Genomic DNA, 12196 nt, shown 5'->3' on the forward strand with positions numbered 1-12196 from the left:
GTCATCATTACCTCTTTAGTTTGAAGCGTGAAAAGCAAAAACTGGGAAAGGACTTTGTTATTTCTTTGACTCCTTTGTTTTCATTCCTCCTTTACCTTACTAAGAAGAGGACAGCTTTTTGAAAGGATATCCTCAACTTCACATCTTTCTTCTTTAAAAAAGAAAATCTGGCTCATTTTACTCATTGGTAGATTTTTCTCTTAGAGGGGAATTTTATAGGATATAAACTTTGTACTTATTCTGTCCTAACTTACTGACAAATTCTTACAAACCTTTTCCAGGCTGTTCAAATATTCTCTGAAAGAGTCATGATGATTCACCATCATAAGCATGATTTGTCTTTAAGAACCCTTATCCTACTTAATCTATTTTTTTAAAGTAACATCTTTTACCTATTGGCTTCCCATTCTATTTTCTGCTGTTTGTTTCCTGATAGCTGGCTCTTGTGTAACTCTAACATTAAACCCCTGCTCAGCACACTTTAACCAGGAATTATTTTCTACACTTGTCTACATTGTGTCTCAAAGTAAACTCAGTTACCAAAAAGTTCCTCTCAGTTACTGTCCATTTCAGCTTATCCAGTGTTGTTGATGTGCAAATGAATATCCTGGACTTGTCCAAGGTAGGTTTTATTTAATTAATTAATTTATTTATATTTATATTTTTCAATTCTCCAACTCTTTTGCCAGCTATCTTTTCATGCAATAACCATAGGAAATATGATATAAAGAGCAATAGCAGAGATTCTGGCAAACGAATCTCATCACTACGTGCTCCATATACTTAGCCAGGTCACTTTGCCTCTATAAGCCACAATTTTCTCATTTACATTGTTCCTGAAGGCAGAACCTGGTAAAATAAAATTGGTGTCAAAGATAAATGACATAACAAACATTCAGTATTAAAAAGGGAACATGTATATGCTATATTTTTAAAGTCTTACATGTATATGATCAACAATACACCTATATATATGGAGTATGCATATTGATAGAGCATTTGTTAACATAATTAAATAAAAATTCTGAAATCAGAGCAAAGAAAAACCCTGTTTAAATATAATAAGATCAGGAGGCTGACATTGGAACATAGTAGGTAAACCCACTGACTGAAAGCCCAACATTCAATACAGGTTTGTGTCCCAGCTGCTCAATATCCAATCCAGCCAGGTGCAAATGTTTGACCCCTGCCATACATTTTCTCTCTCTCCCTTCCTCCTTCCCTCCCTCCTTCTCCCCACTTTGCAATTCTTTTAAATGAATAAATATTAAAATAAATGAATATTATAGGATCAGAACTATATTTAGACATATATCTCCAAGCCCCAGGGAAAGCTAACTCCGAGAACCTTCATATTTAGCTTTTGCACTCTAAGCTGAAGGTCAGAGGCTTTTCCTGGCTATTTAGGAGTTCTTTATAATGCTTCCTGTGCTTTTTATGTAGCACATAACCCTTCTCCATCCCCAAGCACACCTTAAGATGTGGCTTAACCACCCTGTTAGTAGCACATATCCCTGCTGGTGGCCCTCAGAACCTCAACCTGCCCCACCCAAGTATAGTCTTCTGATGATTGTTCATAGGTTATTCTAAGGCGGGTTCTTCAGTTCCAGGTCTGAGTTTTTGCATTCTATCATGTGACTCTTCACCATCAGCATCCACTCTGCAGATCTGAAGAGAGATCACTGTGGTCACAAATTGCAAGTCCGAGGAGTTCAACATGCATTTACTAAGTAGTTCCCTACTCTCCTGTGAAGGTGAGACCATGGCATGAAACAAAGCCTACAGGCACATTACAAACACATTTCAAGGTTTCTAATACATACTTTATCCTAGCAGACAATTATACAAAAATGATGTATGTTTCCAGTTGCCCACATGTATAATAAAGACTCTAAATGCATTAGTAATTGAGTTGACGAATTTTTCAGGGAGGCGCACAAGAAAAAAGGTGCCATCTGAGAGGATGTCATTGACCTCAGAGATGCCAACACTGGTGTACATCTTTCGTGAGACTACGTTATGTGATTTATGTAGGCTATATGATTTTACCTCAGAAGCTTCTTCCCAAGCCCTCTAGAAAAGGCTAATAGGTCAGATCCCTAACTCTTTCTCATACTGTCAACATACTCCTTCCAGTTCACTGATACAGGTATTTTTGGGAATCCCATTCTATCTTGCAGGTTGTTGAATCCAAGATTATAAAGCCATGAGCATCCCTCACAATGGCAGCCTCCAGAAAGACACCTTCTTCCTGACAGGCTTCCAAGGTCTGGAGAATCTTCATGGCTGGATCTCTATACCCTTCTGCTCCATCTACTTGACAGTTATTTTGGGAAACCTTACCATCCTTCATGTTATTCGTACAGATGCCAGCCTTCACGAACCCATGTACTATTTCTTGGGCATGCTGGCCATCACAGACTTAGGCCTTTGCCTTTCTACACTGCCCACTGTGCTGGGCATCTTCTGGTTTGATGCCAGAGAGATTGGCATCCCTGCCTGCTTTACTCAGCTCTTTTTTATCCACACACTGTCTCTAGTAGAATCATCAGTTCTACTATCCATGTCCATCGACCGCTACGTGGCCATTTGTAACCCATTGCGTTACTCCACCATCCTGACACCTGCTCGGATTGTCAAGATGGGGCTGAGCTCCTTGGTCAGAAGTGCCCTTCTCATCCTCCCCTTACCTTTCCTCCTTAAACGTTTTCAGTACTGCCGCTCCCATGTGCTAGCTCACGCCTATTGTTTACACCTGGAGATTATGAAGCTGGCCTGCTCTAGCATCATTGTGAATCACATCTATGGGCTCTTTGTTGTGGCTTGCACTGTGGGTGTGGACTCCCTCCTCATCTTCCTGTCCTATGCTCTCATCTTGCGCACCGTGCTGAGCATCGCCTCCCGCCAGGAGAGACTCCGGGCCCTCAACACCTGCGTCTCCCATATCTGTGCTGTGCTGCTCTTCTACATCCCCATGATCGGCTTGTCACTTGTACACCGCTTTGGTGAACATCTGCCCCGCATCGTACACCTCCTCATGTCTTACGTATATCTACTGGTACCACCCCTCATGAACCCCATTGTCTATAGTATCAAGACCAAGCAAATCCGTCTCCGCATTGTAAAGAAGTTTGAGTTTCTAAAATCATTTAGGTGACTTCCTCAGGATTATGTTAATGTAAAAGGAGGAAAGTTTGGACATAAAACTCATAGATCTTCACTCTTTTTTTTTTGTTAGTCTCAGCTTATGAAAAAAAGAAAAGAAACAGTAAGAGAAAGAGAGAAGGAGAGAGGAAGGAAGGGAGGGAGAGAAAAAAAGCAGGGAGCTGGATTTGAAGTAGAGCAAGCAGGACTCAAACTGGAAACCACATGGGAAGCCAGCAATGTAAGCATCTGTTTAACCCATTGAACTACAATGCTGCCCCTCACAATTGTCTTTGTATTAATAAATGCTGACTTGCTTGAAATGACTCCAATGTTTTCAATTTTTTAGTGTCCATTTCTACGTGAAAGCAAGTTGAAGTATATATTGATAACACAATGTTATCAGAAATGGTCATATTCATCTAGAGTCGAACATCAATCACTATGACAGAACATCAGTTTTCTCAAATAGTCCTATTCAGTGCCATGTAACCATTATGAAAGGACTCATTTCCTTTTTAATTCCTAGGCAAGTGTTTCACACAGTACTCTCAATGTGACAAATTACTCCAGCCAATATCACATATCTGACCACTGGATCTCAGAATCACGTGATTGTCTCATCTCATAACCTGAATTTTCTGATTAGACTTTGTAAGTTCTAGCTCCCAGAAGATTCACATAGAAGAATTAAAGTAGACGGTGGTAAGCTCTTTGTGTTGTGATCAATCCCTATATTCTTTCTTTGAAGCTGTCAAAAGAATAATCAACAATCAAACAAAATTCTTGGGCCCGGCGCAGTGGCACAGTGGTTAAGGTCCTCACCTTGCATGCCCGGGATCCCATATGGGCGCCGGTTCTAATCCCGGAGGCCCCGCTTCCCTTCCAGCTCCCTGCCTGTGGCCCGGGAAAGCAGTCGAGGACGGCCCAAAGCTTTGGGACCCTGCACCCATGCATGGGAGACCTAGAAGAGGCTCCTGGCTTCAGATCGGCATAGCATCGGCCGTTGTGCTCACTTGGGGGGTGAATCATTGGACGGAAGATCTTCCTCTCTGTCTCTCCTCTCTGTATATCTGCCTTTCCAATAAAAAAAATAATAAAAATAAATCTTTAAAAAAAAATAAAATTCTTCTCTTCCCCTTTCTTTCTCTCAGTATACCTAGTGGCATTCAACCTATCTTCTGTTGAAACATATATTATAGCAAATAATATTAGTTCTCTCCTTGCAGAGCTTAACTTCAGAGACTGTACTTGTTACTTGAGTTGGGAGTAGGGAGGAGGTGAGGAATAAAATGCATCAATTTGCTTTGTGCAATATATTGTATAACTTATGTAATATTTGCTAAATGCATAAACAGGTAAGTGACAGAATATATGGGTAAATATGTGTTATGTGACAAATTTTTGCCCCAAATCCATATGTTGATGTGTCAATTCCCATTATTTCAGGATGTAAATACATTAGGGGACAAAGTTGTTAAGGAGGCTACTGAGTTAAAACGAGATAAAAAAGATGGGCCCTAATTTGATAAAATTAAAGTCCCTATCAAAATTGCAAATTTGTACTTAAAGATAAGCTGGCAGTTGGTGCTGCAGAGGAAAGGCCTTGGGAAGACATACCAAGAAGATGGTTATCTGTGAGCCAAGAAGAGAGGCCTCTGAGGAACTAAACTTGTCAACATCTCAATCACAGGCTTACTGAGCTCCAAAATTGGGAAATAATACATTTCCATTGTTATGTTATCCAGTCTCCTGTTTTATTTGGGATAACTAGAAAACTAATATGACAGATAATTGTGTTTTGGATCATTTCCCAGCTAAAAATGAAAATGTCCACTTAACCTTGGAGGCAGTGGAACATTGTAGAATCTAGATTGAAAACAAATCTTGGGGACTGACACTGTGATGTAGTAGGGTAAGTCTCTTTGATGCCAACATCCCATCTGAATGATGATTCCTGGTTGCTCCACTCCCAATCCAGCTCTCTGCTAACACCTGGGAAAGCAGAAGAGGATGGTCAAAGTCCTTGGACCCCAGCACCCAAGCGGGAGACCTGTAGGAAGCTCCTGGCTCATAGCTTCAGATCAGCCAAGCTCCCTGTTCTTGCAGCCATTTGGGGAGTGAACCAGAGACGGAAGATCTTTCTTGGGATATCCCCTCTCTGTAACTCTGCTTTTTGAGTAAGAATAAAAATAACTCTTAAAACAAAATAACTAAGAAATAAAATGTTGCAAACTCCTAATCCCTTGCAATGGTTACAAATGTCAACCTTTCTAATTCCATCTGGCAAATATGAGACCTAAAAATCTGTGTTTTTATGAGCATCACAAGAGATTCTGATCCAGGTTGTGATCTGGAAAGCATTGTCTCATAACACCTAAACACTCATACAATATGCTCAGTTAAAGTTCCTGGAAGATGGTCACAGGAGGAATGCTGCAGCGTTCTAAAGAGACTGGATGGTCAGTGAAATAGAACGACGTCTAGGGACTGCTTTGGAGAGTATGGTACATTTCTTTTCTTTTTTTTTAATTAATTACATTGTATTATGTGATACAGTTTTATAGGTATTGGGATTCTCACCACCCCTCTCCTAACCCTCCCCCCATGGTGAATTCCTTCACCTTGTTGCATAACCACAGTTCAAGTTCATTTGAGATTCTTTCATTGCAAGCACATACCAAGCATAGAGTCCAGTCTCTTATTATCCAGATAAGTTCAACAGCTTGTTGGGGAGACCTTCTCTGGTCTGAGGATAGAGCCAGCAGAGCATCATCCCAATCAATTAGAATCCCCAACATAACATCAGCAGCAATTCATAACGTTATGGAATTAATTGACATAGTATTGAGTAACCAATATGTTAAAAAAAATGCAAGTTCTTAACCACATCCTGTGACTACTTCATTGACATTTCTATTTTAGTTTATATACAACCGGGTTCTATACATCTTAAAATGGCTATAGATTACTGTTCAGCTGTCCTGTGTCTATTTTCATTATAATATTTAGCATTTTATAGTGTTGAAACATAATTTTGCTGAACCTGGCTTTTTTTCAGGTAGTCTAGACTGGCTTATAACTCTAACAAGACATATGTCAACAGTTGAGGTGCAGAACAGTTTTAGGAGGGATGTGCAGAGAAATCTTCAATACCCTAGTGAGGAGTAACTAATATTTCACGTCTTCCTCACACCTTCTAGGGTGATGGAAGATTTCTCTGCTCTCCCACCCCATTATAGAATAACATAGGGTATTAAAAGTATATTAGGTTTTACAATTCTTTGATGTAGATCCTAAGCAGTCTGACTCACACTGATTGTTGGTTCGTTGGTTACTTCACAATATCTTATTGTATGTGAGATAGGCTGTTTGAGGTTGAGATAATATTACGTTTTACAGGTATTATTTTTCATATTGACATCATTTCACCTTAAATTAAGGCAAATGTGGTATCTAACCTTTTGGGATTGGCTCATTTCCCTAAATATTATGGTTTCCAGTTGGACCCATTCAGCCACAAAGAACTGCATTCTATTTTTTTTTTAATAGCTGAATAGTATTCCATGGAGTAGATGAACCATAGCTTTCTTATCCAGTCTTCTGCTGATGGTTTCTTCAATAAATGCTGTTGGTACAACTGGTTGATAGACTGCAGAAACAAAAAGGTATACCCACATCTCTCATACACTAAGATCAAATCTAAATGGATAAAAGACCTAAGCCTGCATCCAGAAACCTTCAATTTCTTGGAAGAAAATGTTGGAAATACCCTGCAAGATCTAGGGGTAGGTCCCGACTTCCTAAAAAGGACACCAAAAGCAATAGCAATCAAGACTAAAATAAACAAATGGGACCTCATCAAACTAAGAAGCTTCTGCACAGCAAGGGAAACAATCAACAAAGTAAAAAAGCAACCCACAGAATGGGAGAACTTTGCATACTACATAGGTGATAGAGAGCTAATCTCCAGAATATACAAAGAGCTCCAAAACAACCAAAATACCAAAACAAACAAGCCACTCAAGAAATGGGCACAGGAAATAGGCAGACATTTCACAAAGGAACAAACCCAAATGGCAAGCAAACATATGAAAAAATGCTCAAGTTCCCTGGCAATAAGAGAAATCCAAATCAAGACATCAATGAGGTACCACCTGGTGCCAGTAAGATTGGCCCACATATAGGGAAACACCAACAACACTTGCTGGCGAGGATGTGGGGAAAAGGGAACCATACTCCACTGCTGGTGGGGCTGCAGGTTGGTACAGCCTCTATGGAAATCAGTATGGAGAACAATCAAACAACTCAAAATCTGCATACCATATGATCCAGCAATAGCACTCCTAGGAATATATCCAAAACACCTGTTACACGAGAAACCAACATGCACCCCTATGTTCATAGCGGCACAATCAATAATTTCAAAAACATGGAGTATGGTACATTTCTTAGCAGTTACACCTTACACTGCCAGGACAGATCTACTAGGCTGGATACTATTTATGTGGATAATAAAAGCATGTAAAGGGCCTTCTACCATGACCTGTGCAGCATGAACCAGGGTAAAGAGGAACATGTTGTATAACTTGATATAAGAAAGACACAGACAAGATAAAATTGTAAAGCAAGGAGGCAAAGATTTCCTCTCCACAGAAACAAGAAACCTGCTGAGCTCTCCCCAGCATTTTTTATTTTTTTAGGGCATCAAATTTCTCTCCCCATCTTGCAGTAGTCTAAGGTCACATTCCCATTCCCACCGCAGACTCGCCCCTAGACAGCCAGGAGATCATTGTGTGCCAGAGGAGAACAGGGGTGTCCGCTGCGCACACAGGCTCTGTGTAAGCCACCTGCATCCGAGGGTGCAGGCCTTTGGCCGACTGCTGTTTTACATATAGAACACCCAAGCAGGGTTTGTTCCCAGATCTTTCACTCCTTCTTAAACTGTTGATTTCTCTATCCATGAATTGCCTTGGGCTGCCTTCTACTTCTTTAATGTCTTCTCAGTTTTCACAGAGTCGAAAAGTGAATGACTAACCCCTTAAATCCTGTGTCAACATATAAAACCCCTTTTTGGTTTTAACTATTCTTTACAGAATTTCGCATCACCCCCACAGGTCTAAATAGAATACTGTCCCCTATTTGTTACTTGATGCCTCAAAATGGAGGGCTCAGTTCTGAGGATCAGAGACAGAAAGAGGAGATGGACTGCCTTTGCACAGGTAGAGATCAGGTGTACCAGACGTATGCGGCGTCACTGGGAGCACGAAGAACAAGCATACGTACCACGACAGCATCTCCAAAAACTGGCCTGACTGCCTTCTTTGCTTTGATAATGATTAGAACATTCTTTTTTAGTGGCAAATATGGAAGTACTTCAAAAATTCAATGCATATATATGCTATAGGAAAAAATGGGGGATTTCAGATTTTTATTGCATCAAAATAAATGTAACAATTCCCTTTTCCATGTCATTCTGAGGTATCCTTGTACAGTTAAACACAGCATGCACACTCTTGCATTGCATATGCATATACAGTTGCACCGTATCACACACTAAACATTGTCAATAGCACCTACTTTGCTAAGGCTTCTGTTCAGAATTTTTACTGTATCCTTCAGCAGTGATTACCAGGGCCTATTACCCATAGGGTTTCCTATCTGGGAGTCTCCCAAGACCATATTCCAGTCCCCCTTTTTTCTTATCCCAAGGGTTTGAAATAATAATGTCAAGGGATCTAGTCCTGGTATGGAATTAAAGACACTTAAATGTATCTCCATGGGTAGAGTCCTCAGGCAATTGTATAAAAATCTGGGATTTAAATATCTGGTCTCCAATCTCCCCATATCTGCCATGGCCACTGGTTTCAGCCTCCCTCTTTTTGTTGTGAGGTCTGTAGCCTCTGGACCTCATCTTATATCTAATGAATCAATGGAGTAGGCAGATTCTTGGTGCTGCGTTGTGGAGCTGACGTGAAAGCCCAGAAGATTCAACCTTGGCTGTGGTGCAGCAGAGGAGAAAGAACTTTGAGGACAGAATGGCCGCAGTGGGTGCCTACCAGAGATGGTAACTGCTCTTACGCACTCAAGTTTCCATCGTGGGACCTGAGGTCTGATATAGAACTGGCTCAGAGAGTGGAAAACAGGTTTCTCACATCTCTTCTCTCCCGGGGTTTACTGTACTTTAAAGTGATAGTAGAAGCATTGATGAGGCCCAAAGAAGCAAGTATGCTATCTGCACAAAACTGAAGTGCAGGAATGAAATGGGTCCAGTTAATGGTTTGGCATCTACACCTTAGTTTCAAGCACAAGATTAACAGAAGCAGGAGCTATTTCCAAGCCTCCTTGAGATGGACAGGTAGGAAGGAAACTGACCATGAGGAGAAAAAGCTTTGCTGTGACATCCAAGAATATTTCTCTGAGTGACCCAGAATGCGAATAACAGAACTGAAACAGATAATAAGTCCCTTTAGGAAGCGTTCCTCCCAGCATCATGACTCTGGCAGAAAGAACAGAGCCTAAATTCATTCATGTCAGTTACACATTACATGCGTAATGCTGTGTTTTGTGAACTTCACTTTAAACATTTCTCAACAAAATTGTTAAGAATTGTGTACTACCACAGCTTGACTCATTTTTGGATTATTTTGTTATTTATACTAGTGAAGTTGAGCATCTTTTCATTTCATTTTTGTGTGTATCCCTTGCCTATTTTTTGCACAAGTAAGATCTTTTTGTCATTTATATTTGTTGAGCTTTTTATTTGATAGAGCACTAAACCTTTGGTATAATCTAATTTAAAAAATATGTTAACTCAAAAATAAAAATAAAATATTAAGTTTTAAAAAGACTATTTATATTTGCCTTTTCTCAGCAACTGCTTTCGTGATGGTCAGGCTCAATGAAACCCTCTCTAAATCGGAAAGGGATTACTCAGAAGTCATTTAGAATTCTTTATTGTTTTACTAAGAGTTCAAGAGCCTACAGGCTAACAGGGATCCTTCCCAGGCAGCTGCTTCCTGCTTCCTTACGCCCAGTGTTCCTTTACTTCCAGGGTTCCTCCCTCAACCTATCTTCATCATTCTCCTGAGTCCTACTCTGCTCTACCCGCTTGAAAATATGAGGCACAAATTCCTGTTCCAAAGAGAGTCTGTGTGAAGCATACAGCAAGCGGAGGTAGGAACTAGACCTTTATTATTTCTCTCTACCATTTGGTGTTTAGTCTCCGCCCATTTTCAGATGGGCTTAAATAGCTGCTTGTATGTGTTCAGCCGAAGTCTTCCACATTTTCATGATGTATAATTGGAGCTCCAGAGATCTAAGTTGGAATTTCGGTACTATTACTTACTTGCCACCCGACTTTAGGCACATTAATAAATTCTCTTACCCTTCTTTGCTTGATTGCAAAATGAGGCTATATACGAATTTGCAACATTTTTCTACAGTCATTTTTTTTTCATGACCCTACTTTACTTGATGTCAGAAATGTTTTTTTTTTTTCTAACTAGGTTTTATGAGTGGTATTATCAGCCACCATACACTTTGCCAGTCCTGGTCAGGTAAGTGTATTACAGCCCCTCAGAACTTGTGGTAATGAGTAATGTGGTAACCAGCAGTCATGGCCACAACAAAAGTGAAGTAGCACAGAATGGAAGGCAACCTGATGTTGCAGTACACAGTGAGTTAATGACATGCGCTGTTATTGTCACTGGGACATAGGATGAGAGATACAATGTGTATGTATGTATTTGTGTATTTCTCTAATCAGTTGATTAATTTAGCTGAAGAGTCTTCACTTTTTAAAAATATCTATTAATTGCTTCTTTTTATTTTGAATTATTATATTTATGGAAAGAAATGTACCAATTGCTTAGAGACTAGGATTAGAGAAAAGGCCAATTCTTTGATCAAATTCCATTGCACCCATTTATTAATTCTCTGATCTTCTGCTTGTTAATAATTTTCTTTACTTTTCTCTCCTCGTTTATGGCATGCCCCTAAGCATAAAACTTTATTTATTAGGTGTTTTTAAAAGATTCAATATACACCAATTTTTTAAAACCAAACTACACACGATTCAACTCTTAACTGATGGAGAAGGTTATGCCGAACACATGCTCTCTTTGAAAAGATTGTCAGCACTGGAAAACAAAGCAAGTGCCATGACTTCTCTGGGCTCACATACTGGAGGGATTGTTAATGGAAAGGAAGGAGACCACTGATCCAGAACCTAGGTAGCACCCTACCGGTGTCATTGCCCTTTGTCCTGCAGACTCTGATAGACAGCCCTGAAATGCAGGCCAAGTCAATGGCTATTGTGGCTTCGACATCTCCTCCCAGCTAAGTCCCTCCCTGGTAGCTGGATTTCTAAACTTCAGGGAAACACCAGTTACTGTTGGATAGAAGCTTGTGGCTTTGATTTCTTATTCCTGGGGTCAGGAATAGCTTCACAGACAACCTTTCACACTCACTCCAGTTCTCCCTGGAGCTCCATGGGGTGAGTGGTATTTACAAGCTGTGTGAAAGCAGTTTGGTTCCCGTGAGAACAAAAACAGAGGAAACAGTGAGTGATGGGTTATTTTGTTTCTAGAGTTAGGGGATTATGAGCTTTGTGAAGTTAAAACAGAAAAGAAAAAGACAAAGATAAAATAAGGCATGGGGACTTACTTTGCTTTCCATTTCTGACTGTCTGTCCTGACAAAATACACATGTTCTACGTAATAACCCAAAAAACACGGTGAGATATGGGAACAAAGGGAAATGAAAGAATAGTTGGCTTATCGATGAGGACTTGGCAGAAAATAGTCTTGCGAGGAATGTTTAATCAGAGATCTGTTCATCCAGAGCAGTTGAAACCAGGTCAGCGAATATGGTGACGATGCTGCCACCAACAGCCAGAAGCAGCAGAAAGAGTAGTTGCTAGAACCTGGAGAAGTCAGTTGCTGCTGCAGAACACAGATGGCCAATGGGAGCAGTAAGTCAATGGTGGACATGGTTGCTGCTGACCCTCAGTGCCACAATGAGGGAGCCCACATTGTCCTTCTTCTAATGC

At 40.3% G+C, this 12196-nt stretch overlaps 1 protein-coding gene across 1 annotated transcript; it reads left to right on the plus strand.

Moving 5' to 3' along the window:
• The first annotated feature begins 2206 nt into the window (after nucleotides 1-2206).
• Nucleotides 2207-11366, plus strand: LOC121145291 (olfactory receptor 51G1). The gene is made up of 5 exons (XM_040964021.1): nucleotides 2207-3129; nucleotides 6796-6812; nucleotides 8241-8388; nucleotides 10653-10703; nucleotides 11276-11366. Exons 1-5 carry the CDS (start codon nucleotides 2207-2209, stop codon nucleotides 11364-11366), a joined length of 1230 nt encoding a protein of 409 aa, XP_040819955.1.
• Nucleotides 11367-12196: the final 830 nt, after the last annotated feature.

This window comes from Ochotona curzoniae, unplaced genomic scaffold (assembly GCF_017591425.1).
Source record: "Ochotona curzoniae isolate NIBS_2020 unplaced genomic scaffold, NIBS_Ocur_1.0 scaffold_3223, whole genome shotgun sequence".
NCBI lineage: Eukaryota > Metazoa > Chordata > Mammalia > Lagomorpha > Ochotonidae > Ochotona > Ochotona curzoniae.

Coding starts and splice junctions, on each gene's coding strand:
- LOC121145291 (XM_040964021.1), top strand. CDS start 2,207: ATGAGCATCCCTCACAATGGCAGCCTCCAGAAAGACACCTTCTTCCTG. Junction 8,389..10,652: donor AGAGATCAGGTGTACCAGAC/GTATGCGGCGTC, acceptor TTTTCTAACTAG/GTTTTATGAGTGGTATTATC. Junction 10,704..11,275: donor ACTTTGCCAGTCCTGGTCAG/GTAAGTGTATTA, acceptor CTCTTTGAAAAG/ATTGTCAGCACTGGAAAACA.